Source organism: Anneissia japonica, unplaced genomic scaffold, assembly GCF_011630105.1.
Source record: "Anneissia japonica isolate Jap-2015-1 unplaced genomic scaffold, ASM1163010v1 scaffold2688_len169915_cov171, whole genome shotgun sequence".
Classification (NCBI taxonomy): Eukaryota; Metazoa; Echinodermata; class Crinoidea; order Comatulida; family Comatulidae; genus Anneissia; species Anneissia japonica.
The window spans coordinates 42,278-58,664 of record NW_022689679.1 but is presented as its reverse complement, the minus strand read 5'-3'; the positions used below and the strand labels follow the sequence as shown (position 1 = coordinate 58,664).

General features: G+C 32.2%; 1 protein-coding gene across 1 annotated transcript; it reads left to right on the top strand.

The window, feature by feature from the left end:
• The first annotated feature begins 1,983 nt into the window (after window positions 1–1,983).
• Window positions 1,984–16,196, top strand: LOC117099825 (deleted in malignant brain tumors 1 protein-like). The gene is made up of 13 exons (XM_033239354.1): window positions 1,984–2,062; window positions 3,925–4,248; window positions 5,332–5,658; window positions 6,258–6,602; window positions 6,987–7,325; window positions 7,913–8,251; window positions 10,730–11,176; window positions 11,344–11,442; window positions 12,121–12,205; window positions 13,163–13,271; window positions 14,255–14,331; window positions 14,928–15,042; window positions 16,092–16,196. The coding sequence occupies exons 1-13, from the start codon at window positions 1,984–1,986 to the stop codon at window positions 16,194–16,196; spliced, it is 2,790 nt and encodes a 929-aa protein (XP_033095245.1).
• Window positions 16,197–16,387: the final 191 nt, after the last annotated feature.

Here is a 16,387-nt window from a genome sequence, read left to right as displayed (position 1 = left end):
AACCCACACCATCTGGCCATCTGGAATTTAAGCTGACATGAATTGTAAATATAACATAATAATCTAACATTACTTTTAAGGTCAGTATTGTATGCATTCACGTGAAAGGCACAGAGCTTTTCATACATCGTAAAACGAGGTGGATAATAATATTGTGTATATTCTCTGACACACTAATATATAAATTCAAAGATGTTTTCAAACATAAATACAGGTCTACAAATAAGTGTAAGACACTGTCTTTATTTTCTGTGGCTTGTATGTTTGATAAGGTTGTTAGGAAAAAGCATATTGTAAATGTTACTATACTGTTGGACAACATATTTATCTTGTATCTTATATTTTATAATTGTCAACTTAAGGTGTGTACACTGTACTTGGCAGGCTTCAGTAATTTCCCTCCAGAAGTTGTTAATTTTCACCAGGGTTGGATATTTTCTTCTAGGGTATGAGAATTCTCCACACGAATTATGAATCTCCCACTAATTCTAACTTTCTAAGACTAATATAACTAATACTAACACTAACACGTTTACTATTAAAAATTGTCATTTTGAAGTTACGGAAGTGGAATAATTAGAGCTTTAGAATTTAAAATGCATATATTGTGATGCACGAACGTTGTAAAGGGCCACCTAGTAATCTCTTAGATATGACACCGGGTAATCTTTTAGAGATGACACGCAGCACACATTATTGTATATTCATCAGTACTTTTATTAGTGGACACAAATAAATACAACATGTATGCGACTATTTTTAATTTTAGTTTGTATTGCTGAATATAAATAAATATTTAATTTACTCTAAAAGGGCTACAGGAGGCCTAATATATAATATTGATGTAATTCTTTAATTATTTAAATTAAAATGACGTTATTAAACGGCATCACCTTCGTGAGTACTTTTGTAGAATGAATACCTAGTTTGTGTTTCTTGTAGGCGATCGTTGCGCAGGTGGGATATCATAGCCAGCGAGGTATATCCGAGGGCCAAGTGAGAAATAATTTAGATCAGAGATAAGATTAAAATGTGTCACCACGGCAAAAACAAAATGAGAATACACCAGAGCCTGAAATAGATCAGTTTCTTAATTCTTCAGATACTCTTGATAAAAAATAAAGATTATAAAAAAGTTAAAAAACAAGAATAAAATATAATTGATCATCCATACTTACATAAACAAATTAAATCATTGATATTAACCTATTTTTTATGACTTGCAATCTTTATAACGTAAGGCAAAATGTCTTCATTATTAATAGTAAACTCTAATAGTGAATTTCAGGTAAACAAACGTATACTACAATACACTGAATACTCATTGATTTGCATTCGGTAAATCTAATCATCCTAATAATATTTGTGTCTGAAATTTTACATACGCCTAATTTGAAGAAATGTGATATCCGATATTAAATACTTGATCGATATAAACACATAATACTTAACTGATATTAAAAGCATAATTTCCATTATTTGGCCTATAATATTACTGGCAGTCGTGGTTGTGGCGCAACGCAACACGTATTCTCATTTTAGGGCATGCATGCGGAGAGGAGCTAGATGACGGTCAGCGAGTCTATGGCAAATAATGCGATACAGGTTTAGATTTACAGTGCAAAATCACACAAAGCGATTTATAAACTCAATGATATCTGATACGGTACAAATTATCAAATCAAATTTCATTCAACAAAAAAGAAAATTTATATGCCTAAGTTTAATCTAATAAATACAGGTACACATCTAAACAGACTTGACCGGTTAATATTTTTTATATGCGTATTGCAATAGTCGGAAAGATATTTTCAGATAAAAGGATGTTTCTCAATTAAGTTTTACTTAATTAGTTGTAATTTGATACTAACTCATACTTGTACACAAAACACTGGTACTTTATGCTGATTTAATGCAATATTTAGTATTTAGCTTCGGAGTCCTACGAACCTCATCTATCATCTGAAGGCAGACGCACAAATTATGGCTATACGGCAAATTTTAATCGTAATCGACATATGGCTTTTTATTACGGTATATGGTCAGATAATATCGCCAGACAGTAAGTATCTATATTTTTATGTGTTAATAATAATATAAATATTTAATTTATTCATTTATTTTTCATTTATTTATCAAAATTTATTATTCGTTATAGTACAAACCGTTATTTTCTTGTGTATAGGCATCGTTTAATGAAAGGAACGATTTACACATTGAAATAATGTTTAATACGATATACACTCTCAGATCTTGCTTTTAGCAATAGTAATTATGTAATTCGAATCATACACTCCGAGAATATTACTTTAAACAAATGAATTAGCTTTTAGGTTGTAAATCAACAAAAACTATATTATCACCTTGCTACTAAGTATAATAATAGACCATTTAAAAAAAAGGGATTTTAATTTCATTTCATGTTTAAAAAAAAAATCGAAATACAAATGTTTGCTGTCCATTATGTTTGTCGTAAAGATCTTTCTTAAATATATCTTATTTTAAATACCCGCTCAAGTTGTATTGTTTCTTCTTCGGAATTTATATTTAATACGCTTGGCAAAACATTTTCAAGTTTTAATGCATTTTAATGGATTTCATTCTTTGAGGAAAATTCATTATCGTCGATAAACTAGTTATACTCCTACACTTTTGTAGTATATACTTTCGGAGGTCGAATTTACCCACCAGAACCAGAACTAATGTGTATTAGCTTTAAGCTGGCATGCTGCACTACGGCTCAATTTTACAATCTGGCTTTAATTAACATTATTGAGTAGATATTCCAATTTATCTACATATACTTGATGAAACATTTTAAAACCCAACGATATAAATAATCAATTTATGTAAGACACTCCAAAATATTAAAAAATGTTACCCAGGCCCTCTAATTTCCTTTTTTTGCATGATGTGATAAAATTATTAAACGTTTCACCTAACAAAAGTAATGAGTAACAATAATGAATAACAACAATAAAAAATAAATATATAATGTTAATAAATAAATAATTTGTAAATGCAGAATTTTATTTACTATTTTTGTTCAAATAATTGTTAAATATATATTTCCTTAGTCGTATTTCCTTACTTACCTTTTACTCTTTTTTCCATTTCTATTTTCCCTTTTTCTTTTATTTTCTTTCATACTTACGACCCGTCTCTCTTTTTCTTTATTTCCCTGTAATTTCTTTCGTTACATTTTCTTCCCCTACCCCCTTTTCCTCCTTTCATTTTTCTACCTCTTTTCATGTTTTCTCTTTCCTCTACCTTTTCTTACATTATATTTTTCTTTTCTTTCACTTTGACACTTCTTATTCTTTCCTTTCTCTTTCGTTTTCTTTCATTCCTTTTCTATAAACTTTCGTTTTCTTTCTTCTTATTTCATTACCTTTCAGCTTAGTAATTAAATTTCTTTTTTTCTTTCGTGGAAGTCACTCACCTCTATTGTCAATTTTTTCATTGTTTTCGTTCATTTTTTATCTGTAATTAATACTACATTTCAAGTAAAATAAAATTAACTAATATATACATGTAATACTTTTGTCAAAATTAAGGCCTTTTTTTACAAAGTATGGTTTTTCATATAAAAACAAAAGTAAAATAAAAAGAAGTGGAAGGTCATTTTAAATTGTGTAATTATTGAGTAAATACAAAAATAATAATAATTATTATTATAATTAGTATTATTATTACTGTTATTATTATTATCATTATTATTATTATTATTAATATTATTATTATCACTATTATTTATTATCATTATTATTATTATAATTATTAGCAGGCCTTATTATAATCGGCTTTTACTTCTCATTGGCTTTATATTGAGCTCGGTAATTTAAACTTCAGTTCAACTTATTTTCTTACAGTACCGTACATTTTTCATATGCTATACTTTTCTTTGCCATTGTTTTAACGTAGATCAGACCAGACTTTTCTTCAACGAAATAGAAACTCCGTATAAGGGACACCTAGAAGCAATTGTAGACACTGACGTAGGACCGATGTGGACGCCTATTTGTTTTGGTCACATTGGAGAAAAAGAAGCCAAAGTTGCATGCAAAAGTTTTGGCTTTCTTGATTTCGATACATTTTTTACAAACGAACGATTGGAAACTGTCAACTACAAAGTAATGTATGATTGCAGAGGTTACGAATCCGCTCTTAGCAAATGTATTGTAGTAACTGAGCGAATTGTTCATTGGTGCAATGATACGGAGTTGATTTGCACAGCTATCCCACTTGGTATGTATACCCTAGGCTGAAAAATAATAATTATGTTTCGGTTTCAAAATAGACAAATAGAACATTCAAACAACCCTTAATCATTTTCCAACTATATGTTGTGTAAATATAATAGTAGAATAAACTCTTATGGTAGTTCTTATTTCATTATAGTAATTATGTTTTACCCTACCTGACGTGTTGTCGTACTAGTACGTTCCTAACTAGCAAAAAAAACAAACCTTGCAAGTGTTCATGGCGCTTGATAAGTGGACTAATAGCTCGATCAATAACTTTCTACGCCCAAAGGGTCCTTTGGGCATAACCCAGTGACCCGGTACTAGTAACTCTCGTCGTCCACCTCAGCAGATGTCTCTACCAGTACACAGGGGTAACCCCCGTACTCGTTCCGAATGGCGTACTGGGTTCTTTATAGTACACATGAGCCATTGTGGACACCGGGCCTGGCTTATAGGTAGGGTCGTCAATCAGTAAATGAATTGCTTATTTTATACTAGGGTTAATACATTCAATTAAAATATAGAGAGAAAAGTATTTTCTATTGGTAATCCAGTGAATAATTATAATTGGCACAATTAATTTTCGAAAAACCCGAATTGTTCTATTTATTTGTGCCTCATATAGAGTTTATGACCAATTAAATTAATTAAAATGGGCAATGTTTCGTCGGGCGAGCACACTTATGATAACAATTATAGAAACGTGTGTATTATTATTTTATTTATTTATTTATTTATTGCTGTAAAGTTATTAGCAAAATGTAAACATTTTGTAAATAATATAGTAATTGTTCAATTTGACATTTCTCATGGTACATTTTAAATAAGCAAGTTTATTTTAAAATTGATTTTAAATGTATTTTTGGGCTCAATACATCTATATATCCGGCGTACAGCTTAAGAAACACAGGCAAACAAGCTAAAGTTTAATAGATCCTTGTGCTTACCGTGCACGGTAGCGATATAAAAGGAAAATATAAACCACAGTTAAATTCTTGCTGATGTAGACGTATCATTTCATGTTGCCATTACTGTATAGTTTATACTTATGTACTGTGTGAACTTTCACTTTCGCCTTATCTAGATTCAGACTACTTGCGTATTAACCCGAAAGACGAAGTACACAAAGGTCGGCTTCAGATTAATTACAACGGAAATTGGGGACCAGTTTACAACGAACACTGGAACTCTGTGGATTCCAGAGTAGCGTGTCGCCAGCTAGGTTTTATAGGAGTAATCCATCATAACCAACCAACGACTGAAAGAAATTATTCCACTGTTCCTATTGCTGATGACTTTAGTTGCAATGGTCAAGAAAAATTCCTTCACAAGTGTGGCCATGGTGACTGGCTAAAGTCAGTTGGTAACAGCTCGAGCGATGTTTTCTTAACATGCATTCCCATATATGAATGTATGTATATTGTTAAACCCCAATTTATTAATTAGAGTAATCAATTCAATCAATCAATACCGCCTCCATTCGTGACTAGCACATTTCGATTGAACGAAATATTACTTAGTAGAGGCATTGAAATAGTTAACTATTTTTTCTAAACATGTTCTTTCAGGGGTTCCGTAGCTCCATAATGTTCAATTAAAAACAAGAATAATAAAACTTAGTATTTTTATCACTTACTTTGTAAAATGTTTAGTTAAATTATTAGTTTTTAAAACTGAAACAACGAAATAATTCGTTTATTTAAACAGTTTTATTTTTAGAGGGTTTTTTTCTCTTGATTTTACCACAAACAGTACTGTATTACCTTTAAACGAACACTAATGTGTTACTAATTAATAGGCTACTTTAAAACTTGAATAATATGCCTATGATTCACTACCACTAATGATTACAGAGCCAAACCAAGGCAATATATGTTTTTATATATATATATATATATATATAATGCAAACAATTTTAGCTCTTTGCTATCTTTCGTATTACCGGATTAAATTTAATTATACTTATATATTATTTTTTAATATTCGGAAATACATTATATATTTGAACAGGGAATAATAACATCACATTCCGTCTTGTTGATAACGGAGGTTATCCGTTTCAAGGTCGCCTAGAGATTAAGTACAATACCGCAGACAAATGGGGGAGCGTCTGCAACAACGACGTTAGCATTGAGACAGGACATTTCATCTGTACTCAGCTAGGCTTCATCCAAGGAGCAGTGAACATAACAAACGATGCAATTTTCGGCGCTGGTACTGGAGATATTGTGCTTAGCAACTTGCACTGTGCCATACCTGAGGGAAATATTACAAATTGTGAATATGCGCAGCAAGTGAGTAAATACTGCGACCACTCAACAGATTTGTCAATTACGTGCGTACCATTCACAGAAGGTAAAACTAGAAATGGTAGAATTGATGATAATGATAGTAATAGTAATAAAATAACAAAAATAATTAATGATAATAAATAATTATAATAATTGATAATAATAATAATTATAATAATGATTAAGATGATCGTGGTAATAAGGATAAGTTTATTTATAATGAGAATAAGTATAATTTTCATATATTTTTATCAGAACCTGAGTAAATTAAAGTGTGACATAAACTTACGCCCACGCTATCTTCACGTTAGCAACATGATTTATCAGGCTAAGAGAGCTGGTCGGTAAGATGTTTAGATTGATAATAATTTTAAATAAGTGTCACGTAATCTGATGAATGAGTTCGTTTCTGAAACACTTTTTGTTTCAATTTTCACTTTTGCTGCAGAGGCCAAGCCGCAAATGACGATCAAACTTACGGGAAGCGAAACACGTTACGAAGGTTTGGTTCGCCTGAGCTACTCGCACGGATCTGAGTTTGGAACAATATGTAGCAATGGGTTTAATCTTGTTGTGGCTAATGTGATCTGCAGAGAACTCAACTTTTACCAAGGGGTATATTCATTTTCGGTCGGCGAATATGACGTGGATGAGAAAATTATAATAATGCTGAATAATATCAGCTGCACCGGTAATGAATCGAGACTCATCGACTGCAAACATGACTTCGTGGATGGCTGTACCCATGACCAAGATGTTAGTGTCGTCTGCATCCCGATTACTGAAGGTAAAATATGGCATTGACTGAAAAATATTGCTCATTAAATATTTGTATTCTATTACCACCCAGTTTGAATGCGTGCTATGGAATGTATGCTATAATGAGAAATAGTTCAAGTTTGTTTATGAATAGTTCATTCTTTAACAACAAAATGTAATACTTCAATTACTTACTTTCTATATCAAATTACTGATAATTTGATGCATAGTAATAATGGGTGCAAGTGTAAACAGTATAAAGAAGATGAACGCGATTAAAACTTCTCTACTACCTGGGGAGTATCCTTAGTCGTTCGCTACTTCTTTCTCTGATATTAATAATAAAATGATCGTGCTGATAAGGATAGGTTTATTTATAATGAGAATAAGTATAATTTTCATATATTTTTTATCAGTACATGAGTAAATTAAAGTGTGACATTAGCTTACGCCCAAGCTATCGTTATATTAGTAACATGATTTATCAGGCTAAGTGAGCTGGTCGGTAAGATTTTGAGATTGATAATAATAATTTTAGATGAGTGTCACGTAATCTGATGACGGTACCGTTCGTTTCTGAAACACGTTTTCTTTAAATATTTACTTTTGCTGCAGAGGCCAAGCCGCAAATGACGATTAAACTTACGGGAAGCGAAAAACGTTACGAAGGTTTGGTTCGCCTGAGCTACTCGGACGGATCTGAGTTTGGAACAATATGTAGCAATGGGTTTAATCTTGTTGTGGCTAATGTGATCTGCGGAGAACTCAACTTTTACCAAGGGGCATATTCATTTTCAGTCGGCGAATATGACGTGGATGAGAAAATTATAATAATGCTGAATAATATCAGCTGCACCGGTAAAGAATCGAGACTCATCGACTGCAAACATGACTTCGTGGATGGCTGTACCCATGCACAAGATGTTAGTGTCGTCTGCATCCCGATTACTGAAGGTAAAATATGGCATTGATTGAAAAATATTGCTCATTAAATATTTGTATTCTATTACCACCCAGTTTGAATGCGTACTAGGGAATATATGCTATAGGTGTAAATAGTTGAAGTTTGTTTATGAATAGTTCATTCTTTAACAACAAAATTTAATACTTCAATTACTTACTTTCTATATCAAATTACTAATAATTTTATGCATAGTAATAATGGGTGCAAGTGTAAACAGTATTAAGAAGATGAACGCGATTAAAACCTCAGGCGCTATGTCACGAAACATTGGTTTAAGCTAATGTGTATCAATCAATCAATCATTCGAAATAACTTATTCAGCTCCAAAATCCATTACATGAAGTAATCTTCAGTGGCGCTGAATGACGATTGTATAATTTCAGAGTGCACAAAATAGATTATCTCATTGTTGAATAAGTTTAAATGTTCTTTTCTTTAATAATAAAAACACTAGGCCTAATTATAATAATAAATACATAATAATAATAATAATAATAATAATAATAATAATAATAATAATAATAATAGTAATAATAAGTTCAGAAAATACTGCGACGATAGTGAGATTCGAACTAAAGTTGCAATGGTAATAGTGAGGCACATCGATATTCATAACCATTGCGCGCTATATGAGCCGACCTTAGACCAGTACACTTCCTTTTATAGCTTCCAGAGACTGCAAGCAACAATTGTTCATGCATATCACGGTAATTTTGGCAACTGCTTTAAGCGCATTAGAAAACGCAAAGCGACGTTGGCCCAACGTTGGTAAACGTTGGCAAGCGTCGGTAAGCGTCGGGGTCGGATATCTGACGTTGGTACGACGTTCGTGTTTGGTTGCAAAATTTGGTCGGAGAGGTAACGTCAAACCAACATTGGAATTTCACGTTGGCCCAACGTATGTATATATTTGTCGATTTTCCGATGTCGTCCCAACGTCGGTAAGCTGTCGTAAATATTCAGTATGACTACGGACGTTGGTACAACGTCACGATTTGTTACTGGCCCGACGTCGGCAAACTACTAAAAAGATGGTTGGGTACTACCGTTGGCCCAACGTTGGCTAGAGGTTGTAAATATTAGATGTGATTGTAGACGTTGTTGGCCCGACGTCGGTAAACGTTTGAAATGGTGGTTGGTTAAAACCGTTGGCCCGACGTTGGTTAGAGGTTGTAAATACTAAGATGTGATAACAGACGTTGTCGCAACGCCAGAGTACTTTGTTGGCCCGACGTCGGTAAACGTTAGTGAAGGTTGGTTACAACCGTTGGGCCGACGTTGGTTAGAGGATGTAGATATTAGATGTAATTAAAGACGTTGTCGCAACGTCATAGTACTTTGTTGGCTCGACGTTGGTAAACGTTTGAAATAGACGTTGGTTACCACCGTTGGGCCGACGTTGGCCAGAGGTTGTAAATATTAAATGTGATTACAGACCTTGTCTCAACGTCACAGAACGCTGTTGGCCCGACGTCGGTAACAACGTCTATAATCATACATATTTACAAAGAAACGTCGGCCCAACGGTGGTACCAAACATCTATTTCAAACGTTTACCGATGTCGGGCCAACAAGGTACTTTGACGTTGCGACAACGTCTATAAATATATATATATTATGGAGGTTGGTTACAACCGTTTGGCCCACGTTGGTTAGAGGTTGTAAATATTAGATGTGATTATAGACGTGGTCGCAACGTCACATCCCGATTACTGAAGGTAAAATATGGCATTGACTGAAAAATATTGCTTTTTAAATATTTGTATTCTATTACCACCCAGTTTGACTTTTTCCCTTAAATTACTTTAATTGGTCCTCACATGACACCCCACCCTAGATTGACACTATGTATTAGGAGGCACATCCTTGATATATGGTCAATGCTTCGACAAGCATGAAAATGACTGCTGGGCAGATAAACCCAGTGCAAAAATGATAGGGAAAAGAATGCAAGAAAAAATAGAAAAAAAATCATAACAAAACAGTAGCTTTTCCAGTAGTATTAACAATGATGATGATGGTGATGATGATGATGATGATGATGATGATGATGATGATGATGATGATGATGATGATGATGATGGTGATGATGATGATGATGATGATACCCAAATATTTATAAGGCGCCAATCTCAAAGTAAATGATCAAATGCAAAAGCGTTATTACCCCTTGTCATTGGATACTGTAATATACAATGGCAGACCAGCACAAGTGCAAACTTCTCTGCTCCCTGGGGAGTATCCCTAGTCGTTCGGACGAAACTAACACATTCAATGCCACAACATCCTACCAAGGTACCCATTTATACTCCTGGGTAGAGAGAGATAAACGTAGATAGATTATTCTTATAGAATTTACCTTTATATTTACTATACGTATTCTTATAGTAATAACCTTTACAATTACTATACGTATTCTTATATCATTTACCTTTATAATTACTATAAGTATTTTTTGTATCATTTAGATTCATTTGTCACTTTCCTGTTTGGGAAATTTGGTCTTTACGAGGGAATGGTTTCTGTATATGACGGCGAAGACTTCAACCAGGCTTGTCCAGATCACTGGGGTCAGTCTGAATCAGAGGTAGTTTGCAATGAGCTAGACCACAAGGCTGTTCTCTACTACGACATAAAACCCCAACAGGATCTAATGATAACCTACAAAAACCCAATCTTCAACTTCAAATGCAATGGAACGGAGAATTCATTACTGAATTGTGTAATTGTACGTAATAATAGAACCAGCTTATGTAGCTCACGTGACTATGCCGTTCGTGTGGAGTGTATACGTTATCTGCCCGACTTCTTCAACACAAGTGCAAATACAAGTGAACTATTATATAATGTTGACTATTTCTTGACGAAAGTTGAAGACGCGGGAAATCTTTCATCAGCAAGCTTTGGTTATTTTGGTACGACAGTTTTTTAAAAATGTTGTTTTAATTTCAATCTCCAAATGCACCATCATACAAGATACCCAACTGACCTAAAAATAAACACTATAGATACAGATATTGATATTAATTATTATTATTATTATTATTATTATTATTATTTAATGAATATTATACTTTTCCAGTTATTGATTCGCCTACCATAAACGCCACCAACCAACTTGAGCTGCTGAATTCGGAACCTTTTACCTACTCGTTTTACGCTCATCATAACGAATTTTCAGGTAGGCCTATTATGTATTTACAGTGTATGATGGCGATTTCCTTAGTTTTATTGTTTTATTTTTTTTTCTATTTGAACTTTATTTAATGAAGAAATTATTAGAGAGCTGATATTAAACCTTTTCAACAAATATTCTGTACAGTAATTCACAGAGAGACATATGTAATATAAACCCATTATTAATTGTTATTATCATAAATTGCTTTAAAAAAACTCCTTTTTAAAAAGTAAAACAAAGTGTACTTATTTTTTGGTATATTGTTAGTTATGTTATTGTTTTTTTTTTCTTTAAGTAAAGTGTTTAATTTTGAAGTAAATGTTTTTGTTGCAGTTTTTTAATTTAAAAAACTGATGATTTTTTAATCAAAGAAAATAATGTTGTAATTACTAATAATATCCTACACAGTCCAAAGAATTACCCCTACGGTATTTCTTCTCATTTGTAATTTATTAAAATATCACGTAAGTATTACTTTAAGGTTTAAGAGGTAATAATAATAATTATTAATATTAAAAATGATACTAATCCCTATAATACTGGTGATTGTACCAATAGTAAAATATAAATTATGAAGTATAACAATATTAATTATTTTATGTTTATGGTAACGCTTTGACATCCAAAAACCAATTCAAACTACAAGATGGTAAATTTATTTGTATTTATTAACTGAAATAGAGTACTTGTCTTCGTCATCATACTTGATGTCTTCTGATCTTGCAAAAATCAATGCAACTGGCAGACTGCCATTTCTGGACGAAAGGTAAGCCATTAAACATTGAATTAAAATTTCATTTTTATATAAAGACAACTTGCATTGAAGATGTATGGCTCACACCATAAGTTTACTTATACATAACCGCAAAATCATACACTAAAATGCTTTAAACCTTATAATATCAAAACTGTCAGTGCAAGTCACAGATCTGCTGTGTTAGATCTTAATATAAGTACACAATTGTTTGCATCCAGTGGTTGAACCACCGTGAGCACGACGTGATCGCAGGCACGTCATGTCGAACAGCCTTCTATAGCGTAACTAACTTGATTTCTTTATGTCTTTCATCATAGAAATTTCATAACTAGCTCTATAAAAGAGTCCAGTTACACCTCCATGAATAAAATACGCTATCTTCCATTTCGTTGTGAAATGTAACTGCGATACGTTATTCCAATTTAACAGAGTACGCTATAAGCAGGTTGACCATCGCCTAGATCGAAAGAAAAACACGATGTGAAAAAGTTACATCGTGCTGCTAACAGGATTTCTCCTGCAGTTGTTGCAATGCTCCATCATATCGGAAAACTCCCTCTACGGAAGCTGCATTGTATTTCGGAGAGGTTGAAATTAAATAGAAAAGAAACAATGTTATGATATATTTAATTTCATAAGGAGTCTAGATCTACGGTTGATATCACTTATTGTTCTACTTATTAATTTAACGATGCTTACATATATTTTTTCAGCGGCACTCTTCGAAACATTATGAAAGTGTGTTTACAAAATTTGCACAAATAAAATATTATAATAATACATTGAGGTTTAAATGATCAGCTAACGATTTACATACTATAATATTAGTATAATTAGTATATCCACTTTGAATAATTGGTGTCGTGTATGATGTGTATGTGTCAATGCTAGCTATTAATGTATACTATTGTATAATATATCTATTGATATTAGAATTCAGTATATTTTTGTTTGTTTTTGTTCTAGCTCAAACGTACACCTTTATGCATTCGGTGGAGTATTTGGTTTGAATGTATATACACCACTTGGGGAGAATGTAAATGCAAAGGCTAGCTTTATGTATACAGCAAATCTGGTAATTATGAATTGTCATGATGATGATTGTTATTATTAAGTTATAATAATAATAATAATAATAATAATAATAATAATAATAATAATAATAATTATTATTATTATATTATTATTATTATTAATGCTATTATAGCTTTCAACTATATTTTAAAAGTTTACTTTATGATAACGTTATAATAACTCTCCAGTTTGGTGTACAAAAGGGTTTCTTTTATGTAGAACCATAGATTACATTTAGAATTTTGCACTAAATTTCAAATCAAATAACATTGCAACGTTGCTGCAAAGATGTGATTAAATTATTTTCTGACATACCTAACGACTTCGCAAACACTATAATAACGTTTTGTGTTTTCCGGGATATTTCAATTGTTATTGTTGTCATTAGGCATATAATATTATGTATACACCTATCATACGTCTATATAATTTCCTTCCTTTATTCATTTATAAAATACTTTGTTTCCATAATACAAAATTAAATACAGTACTGAACATTTCAACTACCATGATATAAAGTAAAAATAATAATGATGATTAACGATAATATAAATAATAATGATAGTATTATTATTATTATTATTATTATTATTATTATTATTATTATTTAATAATATTCATAATACTAGTAGTACTATTGACATTACAAGTCTCCTTCAATTTAAAACCATTTTTGGGACAACGGTTTTCATGGTCTTAGCAGCTTGGTCTCAAATTAGAATAATAAAGATAAAAGGCTTTTGTGAATTTGGACTAAGGAAAATTGGTCATCAATTGGAGGTGATCTTTAATTAAAGGGAGACCTATATCTTTATTATACTGTACTAATATGTCTATCACTTCGATATACTGTCCTTCTACGAATATTTACAATTACACATTTAAGGCGTGTGATACTAACGGACAGTATATTATGAGATTCGATTTCTTATTACTTTGTACCACCTCGAACATTTTGATTTTTTATATACATGTTTTTTGTAGTCAGTTCCTTTTGAGATCGACGTACCACTAGAATCATCAATTGATCTGATATGTACATATTTTGACCCTGTCATGGAGTAAGTTTCTTCTATTTGTTTCGATCTGAATTCCATGAGTAAAGCAAATATACTAGACCTATATGAGCCTTAAGTATAAATAGTTAATGTGGTACAAAGTTGTAAATTTACGTCATTGGAAGAGACAATAAAAAGTAGAATAACATTATATAGGAAGGTACTCATGCATACTGCACAACGATTTTAAAACTCTCATTTAGCTTGTTAAAACATGAAGATATTAATTATATTCTTCTTGAGAATATCGAAGAATAAGATTTATATATTTTACATATATTATGATTTATTTGATGTAAATGGAAGAGTTTTCCATGCTACACAACAGATGCAAAAATTAGTTTTTTCTTAATTTTTTAGACCTTTCAATTGGCTGGTATAAAAATGTTGGTTGTTTAATTAATTGAAATATATTTTGGATTCTTTCCAACAATCACTTGAATGTTTGTTTTAAATATTTATTGGTATTTTTTTAGACTTTAACACACACAGTATTACGTAATTGTTTCACTGTAAATTTCTTCTACCATCTACAATACGCATTAATTATTTCTAACCGTCCACGTACGTGACATTACTTTCGATGATTTTTCTGACAGATATTGGTCATCGGCGGGTATAATAACCACAGTTTTACCGAATGACACAATTAAGTGTGAAAGTGAGCATACTACAAGTTTTTCAATAATGATGAAAGTTACCATACATGAACAGGTATGCAACAAGTTATATATAGTGTCACTACTACTCATCAAAGTCGATTGTAACATTGTCGTAACTTTTTCGCTGTCATCACACAAGATTCTGTTGAATCCTTTTTGTTATGTGACCGCTCTGTGTGAGATAGACACATGACGGCAGATCAGATGGGAGGTAGCATCCTTTGTCCCTGTTGAAGCTTTGTTTTTTTGGTCCGCACAAGGCGCTGACCCTTGAGCCTCACTGCTGTTTTTGTTCTTGTTCTTGTTCTTGTTACCAAAACTTTAAAAGCGTCCAGCGTCACCAGTTTTGAACGGACGTGCGTGCAAGAAATTTTGTACACATAAACTAGAGGTGATGTCCAACAAACGTTCATCGCCTTTTTTAAAGTTTAGACCCCATGCTTTCCCCTACACTTACAAAACAAAACAGGATTTTCAGTAAGGGTTGTACATTACTGCCATTACCACTAATAGGGTACGTCGCATGGATGGCGCGGTCGGTTAAGGATGTGTTCTAAAGAACTTAAGGTTGTGAGTTAAAATCTCGTCTTAGCAATCCATTTTTTTTCCACAATTCTTAAGAAATTTATTTATTTTTTAAATTCTAAGATAGTTTAATTTTGTACAAATAAACGTTCTAAATGATATTTTTTTATACAAATAAACATTCTAATTATTTAAAAATTTCTATTTTATTAGCCCTTCCAAAAAACCAAATATAATAACTTGCGCCTGTACCGTATTACGCGTGGAGGAACGAGCGGACCAGTGAGCGGTCGCTCTTGTTATAACATAGCACCACATAATGTTCAGTTAAAACAGATGTGTTGATATTAGGAAGTAGAACAAAATCTGATCGCCTTTAACAGTTTTATTATAAATAAATTCCGTTCGTTTGGTTAATGTTTTCGGCACAGGCCTATTGATTGGACGTGGAATTGGCTCTTGCTCTCTTATAACTTAAATTATTACAAATAACGCCAAATAGTCTTACAAAAATCAACAAAGTATTTCTTTTACTGAAAATAACTGATGTACCGTACCTATTGCACATCCATATAGGATAATATGTGGGACACAATTCTCTCAGTGATGACTTACCTTTGTCTTGGATTGTCAATATCAGCAGCTATCCCGACATTTGTAATCTTCGTATCTGTGAGGTAAGTCTTTAAAAGCACATTGTCACAAAAAAACCTAAAAAAAACAAAAAAAAAAAACAAAACAAAACTCTAATAATAAGAGTGGATTTATGGATGGGCAAGCGGGCTAATAAAGTTGGGTGGCCAGGCCATTAAATTAGCTTTAGACTGGGTGGAAAACTTCAAGGCTTAGTGGTTTTTCCACCATAAATACAT